The 15,707-nt window shown below is 47.2% G+C and overlaps 2 protein-coding genes across 4 annotated transcripts in view; one reads left to right on the plus strand and one right to left on the minus strand.

Moving 5' to 3' along the window:
* LOC142652228 (KAT8 regulatory NSL complex subunit 1-like) overlaps positions 1–13,540 on the minus strand; it is a 55,199-nt gene extending 41,659 nt beyond the window's left edge. For all 3 annotated transcript variants that reach the window (XM_075827832.1, XM_075827831.1, XM_075827830.1), the window contains exon 1: positions 12,597–13,540. In XM_075827832.1, the coding sequence (XP_075683947.1) occupies positions 12,597–13,300 (704 nt within the window). In that variant the 5' untranslated portion in view covers positions 13,301–13,540. The remainder of the gene's footprint in view (positions 1–12,596) is intronic.
* A 507-nt stretch (positions 13,541–14,047) lies between these two features.
* Positions 14,048–15,707, plus strand: part of DHX30 (DExH-box helicase 30) — a 52,641-nt gene continuing 50,981 nt past the window's right edge. Inside the window, exon 1 of the mRNA XM_075827834.1 lies at positions 14,048–14,118. The gene's annotated coding sequence lies outside the window, so the exon portion shown is untranslated. The remainder of the gene's footprint in view (positions 14,119–15,707) is intronic.

Genomic DNA, 15,707 nt, shown 5'->3' on the forward strand with positions numbered 1-15,707 from the left:
CTAAGTCGCCAATGAAATTGACTAGTCACGTTTAAGTACTTGGTCACGAGGAGACAATCAGTAAAGGTAAATGGGGGGTGGGTGTTATCAAATCTATCTAAAGTCATGGTCCTCTTACACAGCCTGTTTAAACGAGCACCAATCAATGAGACCGCTCGGCACTGGTTTGCTCCTTTCGCAAGGAGATACGCACGTGGACGAGCGATCGTTACTACATCTATCATGTCGGCAGCACGTCTCTGCTTACACCGGTAAACGTGCTGCCAACAACGATATTTTCAGCTGCATAAACAATACAATCAACCGACGAACGAGCGTTTGCCCGATAACTGGCCCCGCATAAAAGGGCCTTTAGACAGGTTAAGACTGAACCACATAGGCCCAAAAAAACACTATATACAACTTCCTGGGTCAGAATTTCTGAGTATTAGATCACCTAAACCATTTCTACCACACCATCAATTAGTTTGGTTAGAGGGATTGTCCAGTTTAGAAAACTTAGTCATACACCCTATTAGGACATTCTGTTCAGGGTCCTCATCGGTTGGTCAGAGTGGAGAGCGGCTCTCTCTGGAGGACCTGTCCTGTACTACACAAACACATTAATATGGACACTGTAATACTTCATATCCCCTGTGGTGGCACTGCAGGGAAATTGAACACACTGCCAAGATTCTCCACAGGTAACAGCTGGTTGCTGGGGGGTCCCAGCAGGGGGACCCTTCTAACAAGTAGGGATTGTTCAAAGTGGAAAACCCCTTTAAGACTATGCAGCAGACACCATTTACAGAGTGAGAGGATAACCCTGAAGCTACGCCCAAATCCTTAATTCAGCACACAAGTACCAATGACCCGCAGGCACGCCACTGTCGATGGTGTTTATTTAACCCCACGTCTAATTTTTCCCTCTTCACTTTTGGTCCCTGGGTTAGTCTCGCTCACCTTTTGTTTTCGGCAAAACAATAACTTCAGCCTTTTGTTTAGTGTACAACATGACCACCGGTGCTCTCTGCCTACGCTCGTCAGTGACCCAGTTGATGGAGATAGCCTCTCGGCTTGTAACGTTTGGATGGGGCCCTGGTCATCAATAGAATATAAAGATCTTCAGAATGACAACTTGTGTGTTAAATAGCAAAATACGTGTCACTGCAATGATGACTACTCATCAAATAATTACATGAAACGTGATCCTGGACTCCCAGCCCTGCAGTGAAATCGTGGATACATGTAGATACAGACACAGTAAATCTGACCGTCCCTCACTTCACCTGACCTTTACTACAAACTTCTCCAACTCCCTATACACAGTGCAGTCATTACTAGGGAGCTCAATCAAGAGTATATAGTGTACACACCGCCGGGTGAGTAAGGCCTCATGCACACTACTGTAGTGGTGTGCACGGGCCGTGATTTGTGGCTCGGACGGCCGCGGAGTGTCACCCGCGGCCGCCCGCAAATCACGGGCCATGCACATTGCAATGAGCCTGGACCGCAAAATGCGGCCGTAATAAGACATGTCCTATCTTTTCGAGGTCCAGGCTCCCGGGCAATGCACAGACCGTGGAAACCATGGTCAAGTGCATGGGCCCATTGCAATGAATGGGGCCGCAATAATATTCGTGTGCATGGGGCCTAAAGTCACCTTACACCAAGTTGGCCAAACATTAAACCAGACCTGTGGTTAGATCATGTATTTTGCATTTATCAGTATTACCTGTGAAAATATAAATTATTATACGTTATTAAGGGGAAGTCTCATCTTCCTCACCAGCAGCCTGTAGTTCCCCCCCCTTACCTGCAGGATGTTTGTGCTGAAATCTGCGTCAAACCAGACAATATACATCCAATGCACGTGAATGGAATTTGCATTGGATGCATTTAAAAAAAAAAAAAACCTGCAAGCATAGCGCTGCAATTCCACGTGGAAAAGTCGGCGGATTTCCGCACACAGATTCTCAGCACATCTGCTTTAGAAATCAGAGATAAGCCACGGATTTTTAGCGCTGATCCAGAAGTAAATAGGTGTTGGATTTTCTATGGCAAAACATTCACAATACTCTAGTTACTAAAAAACTGGATCCTCAGTAACCTAAGACGACAGGCAAGATGGGGCGGGTGAGAAGGAAAATAACCGTGCGAAATAATTGCGCTGTGGATTTTAAAATCCACAGCACGTAGTTATTGCCATGGACTAGCTGCATTAGGTTACGATGGATAAGTGACAAAAATCTGTGCCGTGTGAATATGGCCTAAACCTCTTTAGTTACTACAAAACTGGACTGCAGGGGATGCAGCTGCCGGCAAGAGGAAGGGGAGGAGGCGATGCAGCTGCAAGAGGAGGAAGGGGAGGAGGCGATGCAGCTGCAAGAGGAGCGTTTATTCAGAACAAGCATGACCCGTACATCACATCAGGAAAAGCCTGTCCATTCAGCACATTTAGGCTCAGTTTACACGTATACAGTAGCAATAAAGTGGATGTAATAAAAAATTAAAAAAAACCTCATCCACACGCTGTTTAAATTGACCTGAATCGTGGAATTTTATTCCGCAGCATGTCAATTGTATTTGCGTAAACGCTGCTGCTTTGTTGCGTTTTGTATGGGGGGGGGGTTCGCGATTCCGCAGCAAAAACGCTACTCAGAAAAAAAATAACATACTTACCCAGAAGTCTGTGTTCCTCCCTCCTGAGAGGACGTTTCATCCCATGTGACCACTGTAGCCAATCACAGGCTGCAGCGGTCTCCTGGGATGAAACGTCATCACTGGAAGCCAGCCCGGGCCAAGTGCCTCAGTTTTCCACAGCGGACGTTGAGGGCGACGAACTGCACCACAGTTTGTATGGTTTTTCCCCCAGAATTCCCTGCAGCGCACAGGGCGGATACGCTGCATGCTTTTATCTGCCCCGTGTGAACTTATAGGAGATAAACATTTAGGCAATATCCAAAGAATTTTTTCCCTGAGGAAAAGTCCAACATGGATTTGGCCCAGATTCCACACACCTTTTGATTTTATCTGCAGTTTTGCAGTAAAGTTCCGGCACGCAGAGAAGTCCCATTCAATGTAGCTACATGAAGAGTTTGTTTTTCTGTGAAGAATATGCCAGTGTTTGTTTTTGCAAAGAATACGGAAGCGTTACGTCAAGAGGTGACATAACACCATCAGCGACGCAGCTTGCAATTCCGTTGGCTGATCATATCTGTGTCAACCTGATCCTTTCAATGGTAGAGTGCCGCGCCGCTGTCCCTATTGGTCCCGCGGTTCATGTGACTGGGTCACATGATCGGCGGGATGCCGTTAGTAACAGACTGCTGCTGGGTCTTACTAGACCCAGCACAGCCCTATTAGTGACAATCGTCACTATGAGAGGGCTGATTTCAGCTCAGGTGGAAAAGCATGGTGTAAAAGAAAGAAAAAAAAAAAAAAATATATATATATTTCCCCAAAGGTCTTGTTTGTCTTTTGAGAGACAGAAAAGCGTAATAAAAAAAATAAAAGTAACGTAAAGTGCAACAAAAACATTTTTTTTATAAATACACATAAAATACCCACCCCAAAAAAATCTTTCCCCCACCAATCATGGTCATAACGCTAGCCCAGACCCAATTACCCCAATATAGACATGTAATATATTAAAATTTACGGTAGACAATGATGATCACAAATAAAAAGATCTATTTTGAAGGTAAAACTATATTCCCAAAAAAAACAAAAAAAAAAGCTGAAACGTAAAAAAGCTTATTTTTTTTACTATTATTTTCAAACTTTAAGGCCTCATGCACACGACCGTGGTGTTTTTCTGGTCCGCAAATTCCAGGACCGTGTTCCGTGGAATGTCATCCGCAGTTCATCCGTATGTAATCCGCAAAAATGCGGATGAAAAAAAAAAAAAAAAAAAGGACTTTTAAACAGGATGCCAAAAGCTTGGTCAAACCCCCTTTAGAAGGTCACATGATCCGCAAATCCGCAAACTGCGGATGACACACGGCGGTGTATCCGCAATTACCACGGGCCCATTGACTTCTATTGGCATGTCCGCACCGCATTTGCGGCCCATAATAGGACATGTCCGGAGTTTCTGCGGCACGGATGTGCGGACATGCGGAGAGCCGTGAAAACACGGATAGTGGGTATGGCCACATAGAAATGAATGGGTCCGCAATTAACCCGTGGATTTGCGGTTGAATTGCGGACGCAAAAACACGGTCGTGTGCATGAGGCCTAAGACTATAAATTCTAAAAATAGCAAAAAGGATGTGTATAAAAATTAAAAAAAAGAAACCTGCATTATCTACGGAAAAAACATCGCAAAAAAAAATCACGTCGTTAGCCCAACAAATAAAAAAGTTATAGCCGTTTAACGACCGTGTGCTAAAAATTGCTAAACGGTGTCTGGTCCTGAAGGCTCAAAATAGCCCGGTCCTGAACCGGTTAATTCTTTAAGCCCGAGTGAACCCCACTTTTGACCGACCGCTCCTCAACCTCCCCCCCCCCCCCCCAGCACACACGATATCCTGCGCATCGATGTCCTGTTCTGGTGTGTGCGCACAACGGGACACCATAGCGGCGCATGCACAGTAACTAGATTTGAGGACCGGACAAAGAAGGGTGTCGGACAAAACAGGACAGGCGTGCAATCTCAGACGAGACTTAGGCATTCAGGGCGGCCGGTTTTGTTTGATGATAATCGCCCGTAAGAGGAACGAACGAGACTGCTGGATTATTACCATAAAAGGTGCAAACCGTTTGCAGCCCGTTATTTACGGTCGGAGGAGAGGGGATAACGGCAAGGAACTTTTACCCGCGGCGGCCACCGAGGGGGGAGGAGCGTTCGATAGGTGAAATGCCGGTGAAGTCGGCCAGTTGTATTTAAGTTATAGCCGCACAGGGGGATCGGCAGCCTGAACATAAAACGTATAGATTGTGGTTGTCGAGTGGTTAACCACAACTACATTAATAAGCAGCATCTTGTGACTGTTCATTTCAGTAGTGACAGCTCGGTAACAGCGTTTACTACGTTGACCGCTGGACTAGAATAAAAAAGAAATGGTATAATAATGGGAAGCAGCAAGAGTCCGCCACTGGAAAAACAACCAGAGAACCCGCGTTACACAACAAGCCCAGTCACACGGAACGAGGTGATGTTTACGTGTTCTGCCATTAGCGCAGCGTTGCCAAGCAATTAATGAAATCAATGAATGGAGCAGAACGTGCGACGTGTCCGTCTCTGGTGTATTCAGCCTCAGACATAACATTCACCACATTCAGGTTATATCAAAACGGCTGAAAATACAGAGCTGTTATCAAGGGAAAACACGGATTTTTCGGCCGTTTTTTAAGCAGCTAGCGTTTTTTGCTGCATTTTTTACGGCCGTTATTGGAGCGGTTTTTCTATTGAGTCAATGAAAAACTGCTCCAAAAACAGCTCAAGAAGTGACATGCACTTCTTTTTACGGACCAGTTTTTGAAAACAACGGGCAGATGTTTGGAGGCGTTCAGCCCGTGCATTTTTTAGGCCCGAAAAAAGGTCTGAAAATAGCCCGTATGAACATACCCTTATTACCGTGGAACAAATCTACTCCTCTGTTAATCCTCCTAGAAATTGACAACTAGGTGTTACCAGTTGGGAATATAAAAACAGATATGTTTATGTAGATTATGTAGATTACTAAACTAAGACTTCAAAAACCTACTCCTATAAAGTAAGAAACAATTCGTACCGCCACGTTCGTAATAGTTCAAACATTACAACATAACGTTATTTAACCTGCAGGAAAAATGGTTTAAAAAAATAAAATAAAAAAATAATAATAATAATTGCAGAGAGAGATTTGGTTGTGCGGAGATGAATATAGAGCGAGTTCACTAGAACAGGGCTGAGCTGCAGGACCTGGCACCTGCGCAGGTAGAGGAGAGGTGCAGCAATGATGGCGCATCCCCAGCGTAGACTATCAACACGTATTCCTGAAAAACCAGTTTGCCTTCAGTTCAGTTGATAATGTTTCCACACAAGCGATATTATATGTCGAAATAGTTCTTCTAATGCCCTATGAACATGGCCGGGCCCATAATCACAGTCCGCCATTGTGGGCATGGCCGGCCGCTGACATTTTCAAAGTATGTGAGCATGGACCTTAAAAAGCAAGAGATGAACATAGGACATGTCCCATGTTTTGCAGTACACTTCCACAGCCCGGACACCTTGATGTAAATAAAACAGGACGGTGTCCATAATTGCGGTCCGCAATTATGGACGATTTTTACGGTCGTGTGCACAAGCCTAACCAGTGATCAGTGGGACATCCAGTGGTTCCTGCTAACAATTATACGTCCAGTTATTATACGCAGAACCCTTCATGGCGATATTAGTTTGGTTCGTAATAGAGACGCTAAAACATGCACTTGTATTACGGCAGCGTGGAATCGGGCCGATAGCCGGGACGATGCTTTTAGTGTAACAAACGTAATTATTAGGAAAGATCGTCATCTACAGTCAGCGTCAGTCTGCTCATGTTGCCGCTGGCCTCCTTTCCTCATGGTTTTCGCTGCATTTTTACGTTAAAAACAAAAACAGGAGGCCTGACGGACCCGTTATAAGTCAATGGGATCCGTGAAGATTTGTTACCATCTGTTTCACGATGATGCATCATAGCAGTCATGGCTCGTGACTAAGAGAAGCCATGGCTCTAGTGTAAACAATCATTATGCCTCTGACCACCTAAATGTAAACCGTCACCAAAAGAAAATCTTATGTTCAGGGAAAAGGCAGAGTTCTGAAAGTCCGGCAGCGTGATGGTGACTATGGATAATGAAGGCGGACATAAAAAGCATCGCTGATTTGGAGCATTGATGTCGGTCGATGACTTGAAGAGCAAGTCAGACTTCTGCAGCACAACCTTCTGCTACAACTTTATGTAGCAGAATTGTGTGACAAGTCTAGTTATGGGACTTCCTTCAGCCTCGACTTTTTCCCCACCCAATGCCAATCTTCTCTTCACCCCTGATATGTCATGTGACCACTACAGGACTTATCACAGCAGTGACGTCAGTTTTCATGTCGAGCGCCAAATTCAACGTGGCCCCAAAAAAGAAATAGTGGCTTAAGTCACATTGTGTGTGCATCTAATAAAAGGGGTTGTGTCAAGATGAAAAGTTATCTCCCAACCACATGATAGGTGATGACGTGCTGATTGGTGGGGGTCTGACTGCTGGGACCCCCACCGATCACAAGATTGGGGGTCCCGTTCCACCGAATGGAGCAGCAGGTCGCGCATGTGCCCTGCTGCCCCATTCATTCTCTATGGCAGTGGCGGAGATAGCTGAGCGCTGTACTCTATATCCAGCAGTCCCATAGACCGTGCGCATGTGCGACCTGCCGCTCAGTTCTTTTGGAAGAACGGTACCTCCGGTTTTGTAATCTGTTTGGATCCCAACGCTCGGCCCCCACCGATCAGCACATTATCACCTATCCTGTGGTTAGGAGATAACTAAAGGCCCCATGCATGCAACCGTAGAACATGTCCGTAATTGCGGACGGTAATTACAGTCCGCGAATACAGACCGATTCACTTATATTGACCACGGACACCTTCCCGTATATTTTCGGGAAGGTGTCCAAGGCGTAGAAACCTCCGCAAAAGATAGGACATGGCCTATCATTTGCTTTTTACGGACCGTGCTCCCAAACTCTATATAGAGGTTGGCATTCCGTATTTATGGACAGTGATTACAGGCACGGTCGTGTGCAGGGGGGGCCATAATCTTTTAACCCTTTTAAGGCTATGTTCACACGGAGTATTTTGCCGAGTTTTTTGACGCGGAGACCGCGTCCCAAAACTCGGCAAAAACGGCCCGAGAACGCCTCCCATTGATTTCAATGGGAGGCGTAGGCGTCTTTTTCCCCGCGAGCAGTAAAACTGCCTCGCGGGATAAAGAAGCGACATGCCCTATCTTCGGGCGCTTCCGCCTCTGACCTCCCATTGACTTCAACGGGAGGCAGAGAAAGCGTATTTCGCGCTGTTTTATGCCCGCGGCTCTCAATGGCCGCGGGCGAAAAACGGCACGAAAATCGGCGTGCAGGGAGAGGAAAATCTGCCTCAAAGTTCCAAACGGAATTTTGAGGCAGATATTCCTCCCCCAAAATACTCCGTGTGAACATAGCCTAACAATGGTTTTACGACACTTTTCCATGTAGAGAGCAACAAAGTAAACCAGAGTTCAGTAGTTGCAACGCATTCGCCGCATGCTGCACTCCACTCTAGCGTGTTCCTATAAACTCTAGTTGGTTGGTGCCAGCGAGACCCATTCCCATAGTGTAACTATTGTGCCATTCAAGGCACGCAACGTTTCCTTTCTTGAGGAATAGAAGTGAACAGGAAAAGCCCTTTAAATGCCTGGGTTCTCCATGGGTTGTATTGCAGTGAGGCGGTCGATACGTGTGCCAGGTTCCACGGTGCATTGCATAGAGGATACGTGTATTGTACAACTGGAGTGATCGCGTAGGCCAGTGATTACAAGCGACTATGTGGAAGCGAAGGACAAGTAACTTACATTTACAGCCGTGACTCAGCGCCGACAGGTCAAAGTTTACAAGCAACGAGAATCCACAACACAAACACTGTCATGTAAGTGAATGATGGGAACCTCGTGACAGCCGGTGAGCAGCATATAGATCCTATAGCACGAGGAAAGGAGTGGGCAGAATGTATACACAGACACCGCACTAATCACATATGGAATAAGAACGAAAGCGGTTATCTGGGGTTCTAGGGTTTGTGCTAAATATATAAAATGTGCTGTACGAAGGAAACGTTTTTTTAATGATCGTTGTAATCACAATTTTTGCTGGAGAAACGCCATGGCGGTAAAAGCACAAGATGCCAAAGAGACGTGCCTTCCTCTCCTACCCATATATATTGCCGTGGTGCCAGTATATGGAAGTTGGGTGCCTGTGTATACCTAGCTTCTCAACTCTAAGGGATTATTCACACGAAAAAACACAAACGGACGTGAAAAACTGGCGTTTTTCAAGTCCGAGTTGCGCCCGTGTGGGACCGGTTTTCATGGATCCCTCAGTCTTGGGTCTATAAAGGGTTCCGTGAAAACGGAAGAAAATAGGACGTTCTATTTTTCAAAGGACTCTTCACGCGGTCCGTTGAAACGGCCCCATTGAAATACATGCGTCCGTGTGATGGCCGTTGTTGAAAGGCCGTACAACGTTCGTGTGAATAAGGCCTAAAGTGTTTTTACACGGGCAAATTCCACCCAGTAAACGAGCGCCGATACAGCATAACGACCGGCTCAAGTTTGCTCCTCTTAGACGAAGCAGTGATCTGAATGTGTGGGGACGAACAATAGTTAATCCCATACATTTTGCATCTTGTCGGCAGCACAGGAAGCATTTTTTTGAGGCTGCATAAAAGTTCCATTCAATTGAGATTGCTGGTTTGCCGGGTACTCGCTGCCGTTTAAACAGGGCGTGGTGTCAACCAAACGAGCGTTTAATGCCCAAACATTGGCCCGTGGAAAAGTGCATTAAGTTTTTTAACCAACTGATAGGCCACGTGCACACAGAGCGGATAACCTGCATAATCGTATCCGCCCTGGAACCCGCAGGGAATCCGAGCCGAAAACCCGCACCAAGGCAGATGGGGAAAAAGAAAAAAAAAAAAAGTTTACACTTACCCCGTTCTCCGTAGTCATGGCGACGCTTCTCTCTGCTGTCCGTGCAGTCCGGCCTCCTGGGATGACGCTGTAGCAAGTCACATGGGATAAAAAGGTCAAACCAAGAGGCCGGCCTGGGCAGACAACAGACGAACCCATTGCTATGACAACGCCCGTGTGGTAGATATAAAGCTTTTTTTGCGGTGGAATCGCAGCTTTTCGGATGCAAAAATCGCAACATCTGCTATTTGCAGGAGGCTTTACCTTCCCATTGAATTCAAATTTCAAATACCCGCAACAAAAGCGTCATTATTATTACCATGTCAGTCTATGCAACAAACGCACCGCAGATCAATTTCTGAACGTCTTTTTAGTGGATTTTGTATGGAGCGTGTGGGTGGCATTTGTTCACACCTCATCCCCTCTGCTGCTACTGTTTTATGATGCAGATTTTCCACACTGAAATCAGTTGCGAAAAATCCAGTGTTTACACAACGTGAGAACTTACCCTTGGGGTCCATTCACACGCTGCGGTTGGTGTAGTTAGAACAGCATCAAAAATGCATGTGTTTTTACCGCAATTGGTTACATTTTTAAACGCAATTGCATTGAAGCAAAACTCATGCGGTTTTCGGATGCGTTTTTCTAACCGCACCTCATCTGCAATGTGTGAATGGGCCATTAATGTCTGTGCGTTGCAGCAGAAAAAAAAAACCAGTTTAGCCCTCAGCGGTCACTATGTTTGGAGGGAAACAAGGCCTGCGTCAGTGCCAGATGTACTAACAATTCTATCACCTGCGCAACACTGAGATAACCCTGAACACACGACTCGTAGGGAGCATTTGAGGACAGACTTGAGAAACTCTGCCCAACAAATCTTCCATGGTCTCAGTATGTAGTTACAGGGTGGTCAGTATATACACAGCCTGCTCTGCGCTTCCCCCATGGTGTCCATATATAGGAACGGGGAGGGGGAGGGGGGGGGATCACTAGATATACAGCCTCCACTATAAAACCTGCATGTGAGAGTATATAGGAGGCAGTCAGTATGTACGCACACAGCTTCTCCTGCATGGAGGCAGTCAGTATGTACACAGCTTCTTCTGCATGGAGGCAGTCAGTATGTACACAGCTTCTCCTGCATGGTGTGAGTATATAGGAGGCCGTCAGTATGTACAAAGCTTCTCCTACATGTTGTCAGTATATAGGAGGCAGTCAGTATGTACACAGCTTCTCCTGCACGGTATCAGTATATAGGAGGCAGTCAGTACGTACACAGCTTCTCCTGCATGGTGTCCGTATATAGGAGGCAGTCAGTATGTACACAGCTTCTCCTGCATGGTGTAAGTATATAGGAGGCAGTCAGTATGTACGCAGCTTCTCCTGCACGGAGTCAGTATATAGGAGGCAGTCAGTATGTACACAGCTTCTCCTGCATGGTGTCAGTATATAGGAGGCAGTCAGTATGTACACAGCTTCTCCTGCATGGTGTCAGTATATAGGAGGCAGTCAGTACGTACGCAGCTTCTCCTGCATGGTGTCAGTATATAGGAGGCAGTCAGTATGTACAAAGCTTCTCCTACATGTTGTCAGTGTATAGGAGGCAGTCAGTATGTACGCAGCTTCTCCTACATGGTGTCCGTATATAGAAGGCAGTCAGTATGTACGCAGCTTCTCCTGCATGGTGTCAGTATATAGGAGACAGTCAGTATGTACACAGCTTCTCCTGCATGGTGTCAGTATATAGGAGACAGTCAGTATATACACAGCCTATCCTGCATGGTGTCAGTATATACACCGCTTCCCCTGTATGGTGTACATATATTGGAGGCAGTCAGTATGTACATACTGACTGCCTCCTATATACTGACACCATGCAGGAGAAGCTGTGTACGTACCCGTATATAAGTGTCTGTATATAGGAGGCAGTCAGTATGTACGCAGCTTCTCCTGCATGGAGGCAGTATATAGGAGGCAGTCAGTATGTACACAGCTTCTCCTGCATGGAGGCAGTCAGTATGTACACAGCTTCTCCTGCATGGAGGCAGTCAGTATGTACACAGCTTCTCCTGCATGGAGTCAGTATATACACCGCCTATCCTGCATGGTGTCAGTATATACACAGCTTCCCCTGTATGGTGTACGTATATTGGAGGCAGTCAGTATGTACATACTGACTGCCTCCTATATACCGACACCATGCAGGAGAAGCTGTGTACGTACCCGTATATAAGTGTCTGTATATAGGAGGCAGTCAGCATATACACAGATTCTCCTGCATGGTGTCACTATATAGGAGGTAGTATGTATGCAGCTTCTCCTGCATGGAGACAGTCAGTATGTACACAGCTTCTCCTGCATGGTGTCAGTATATACACAGCTTCTCCTGCATGGAGGCAGTCAGTATATATACACAGATTCTCCTGCATGGTGTCACTATATAGGAGGTAGTATGTATGCAGCTTCTCCTGCATGGAGGCAGTCAGTATATATACACAGCTTCTCCTGCATGGTGTCCTTATATAGGAGGCAGTCAGCATGTACACAGCCTCTCCTGCATGGAGGCAGTATAGAGGAGGCAGTCAGTATGTACACAGCTTCTCCTGCATGGTGTCAGTATATAGGAGGCAGTCAGTATGTACACAGCTTCTCCTTCATGGAGGCAGTCAGTATATACACAGCTTCTCCTGCATGGTGTCCTTATAGAGGAGGCAGCCTGTATGTACACAGCTTCTCCTGCATGGTGTCCTTATATAGGAGGCAGCTAGTATGTACACAGCTCCTGCATGGAGGCAGTCAGTATGTACACAGCCTCTCCTGCATGGAGGCAGTATATAGGAGGCAGTCAGTATGTACACAGCCTGTATGTGTAGGTGCAGCCTCTCCCGTACACCCGCATGGTCCCATCCTCCGGGGTTACACGTGCAGTCACTCACCCCGGGGCTGGGCGCTGCTCCTCCTCCTCCCGTTCTGGGCTTCCAGCCGCTGCCGCCTCCTCGCTGTCGCTCTCTCCCCCTGAGCTGCTCTCAGTAGCGTCCGAGTCAAATCCTCCCTGTGCCGCCCGCAGCCGCGCCGTGGAGCTACTCGCCAACCTGTCCAGTTCCATGTGCGGGGAGCCCGGCAATCCAGCGGCTCCCCGCTCCGACAGCAGCTCCACTAACCCGGCCAGCTGCTGCCTGACGTGCCGCTCTACCTGTTTGGCCTGAATCACTTGCAGCCTCCGGCAAAGCCTGCGTGCCCGAGCTCCGAGCTCCTGCTGCCGGCTGGACATGTGAGCGGTCTTTAGTTCACACACGGTCCCGGGCTCCACTCCCTTCTCCGGCCTGTCCTCCACCGGCCGCTCCACAGGACAAGCCCCAGAGTCAGAAACATTCTCCGGCTTCTCCTCTACTCTAGTCCTATCTTTGTCTACGGTCTCCACCTCCGGCGCCCCCCTGCTCTTCCCCGGCCGCTCCGGGGTATAGTCCGCGCTTCCTCCGTTCAGAAGGAAAAGGCTGCTCCTCTGAGCTCGGCCCGCCCCGTTCAGCTCCGGTTTCCAGGCTGGAAGGCCGCGCTCGGTGGCAGGAGACGAAGCGCTTAACTTCAGCCTGTGAGGAGCTTCTTGTGCTGCTCCAGTCAGCGCCGGGGCCATGTCCGCCATACAGGGAGCTCCGGCGGTGGAGGGGGGCGGCGGCACACGCGTCACGGTTCCGGGGGCCCCGGGCTCTTCATGGCCCGGCCGCCGGGGGGTCACGCTTCCCAAACCCCCGGCACTCGAAGCGACAACTCACAGCCGCGTCTCTTTAGAAGGCGCGAAGCGCGGCGGCGAAGGCCTCCTCGCCACCCGGGCAGCCAGGGGAACAAAGCTTCTTTACTCCTCCCCCCACCTCCTCCATTGCGCGCTTACCCCGCCCGCCGCCATCTTGTGCCGTGCCTGTCACTCCCGCGCCCCGGGACGAACCACTACCGGAAGACACGGATTTCTGAAAGAACAAAGTTTCTGACCCTAATCCGTCTGCAGATCGTCGTTTACTCTATTGTCTACTCATTACGGTTTAGACCGACATGTACAAGAAAAGTGGAGGGGATAGACAAAAAAAAATACACCCCTTCTCGGCAAGTAGTTGGTACAATCCACCATATCTGAGGCGACGTTCTATTGCGCAGCTGGCTAATCTCCCTTTTCCGCCTCCCTCTCCTGACAGAACGCCCGCCCCTCGTTCTGATTGGATGAGCCTTGGACTCCTTTGTCTCAGGGCTTGTTTTTATCCCTTTACATGTTTCTTCTAGGTTGGCTGCTTGGCCGTCAATAGGCGTAGCACGCTTCCCGCCTTCCATCAAGATGATTGACACTAGTATCAACCAATCCGGTGAAAGAACACAATTCCCGCCTTTATTTCACACATAGGGTTGTCACATCTCTGGAGAGTGAAGAGGCGACTTTGTGAAAAAGCCCTCAAAACCACATAGAATTTTCAGGTTATTTTTGATTTTTATTCACATCTTCCTTTTTAAATGATAAGGAATTTGGAATATTCTCCATTTAAAAAGTTTTAGTACTGCCTTCGTAGTAAAAGGGGTGTGGCTTAAGGGGGCCAGCCTGGACGTAACTTTAGGCGTGCGTAAACGAACGGCTTCTGCCATAAGAATGAAGTGAGTTGCACATTTTATGGGATTACGTCAGACTTCAATGTGGTACAGGGCCGAAAGAATTTGGTTGTATATTTGGCGACTTTGGCCACGTACAAGTCGCATGACAAAAAAATGTGTGCGATTTATCTGCGACTTGAGGTCACACAACTATTTTGGGGTCCCGTGTAATTTAAGATTTGCAACACCCAAAAGACAACCCAAACAAACAAAATGGCTCCAGTCACGTGTCCGATGTCTACACAGATATGAATATTAGGCTATGTTCACACGCTAAAGTAAAAATGGCTGTAAAATATGGAGCTGGTTAAGGGAAAACAGCCTCTGTTTTTCAGCCATTTTTAATGGTATGTTCACACGGCGTAAACGCCCTGAAAAACGGCTGAAAATACGTGGGCTGAACGCCTCCAAACATCTGTCCATTGATTTCAATGGGAAAAACGGCGTTTCGTTCCCACAGGGTGTTTTTTAAGCGACCGTTTGTAACAACGGCGCCCCGTAAAAAAAGAAACGCATGTCATTTCTTGAGCCGTTTTTGGAGCTGTTTTTCTATTGACACAATGAAAATCGGCTCAAGAAGTGACGCGCGCTTCTTTTTACAGGGCGTTTGAACGAAACGCCGTTTTTCCCATTGAAATCAATGGGCAGATGTTTTGAGGTGTTCGGCTTCGGTTTTTCAGGTGTTTTTTGAGGCGTTTACGCCCTGAAATAAGCCCTGAAAACACAGCGTGTGAACATACCCGTGTATGTTCACACAGAGATTTTTGCAGGCAGAAAATTCTGCCTGGAAAAATCAGCTCCGTTTTATTTGAAGTGGTTTTGTACCACACGCGTTTTTTGCCGCAATTTTTTACGCTTTTTTTCGTTGCATTTTATTAGGCTTTCTTTTTAGCTATCTTTTCAACAGAAACACAATTAAACGCGAGCGTTTTTTTACCAAAAAAACCTGTCACAAAACGCCTATATCTCCATCTCCCCTTGATTTCAATAGGGTTTTTGAGGCGGAAAACACCTCAAGATAGGACATGTCGCTTCTTTTTCCCGTGAGGTTTTTTTTTCGCTCGGAAGCGAAAAAACTAAATCTGGCTGCGGCGGGAAGGAATTAAAGCTCATTAGAGACAACCCCTTTCATTTGGGAGCCGAGTGATCGCCGTGGGTTTATAGAAGGAATGCCTGCAGGCAGACAGAACCATTTTCCTGACCACCCAAAAGTTAATAGAGAGTAAATTTTATTATCAAATTTTATTAAGCTACGTATAGCAAGAAACAGACCACATATAACAGTTTAAAATTATCACTGCCAAGGACCGAAGTTATAGTGAAGGCAACCAGCTGGAGGAGCCAGCAAGGTATTAGACAGCCAAGAGTAAATGCCGGCTGACAGTCAGTCAGGAGGCAGCGTGCCACACTTAAAGTAG

The sequence above is a fragment of the Rhinoderma darwinii genome, chromosome 5 (genome assembly GCF_050947455.1).
Source record: "Rhinoderma darwinii isolate aRhiDar2 chromosome 5, aRhiDar2.hap1, whole genome shotgun sequence".
Lineage (NCBI taxonomy): Eukaryota > Metazoa > Chordata > Amphibia > Anura > Rhinodermatidae > Rhinoderma > Rhinoderma darwinii.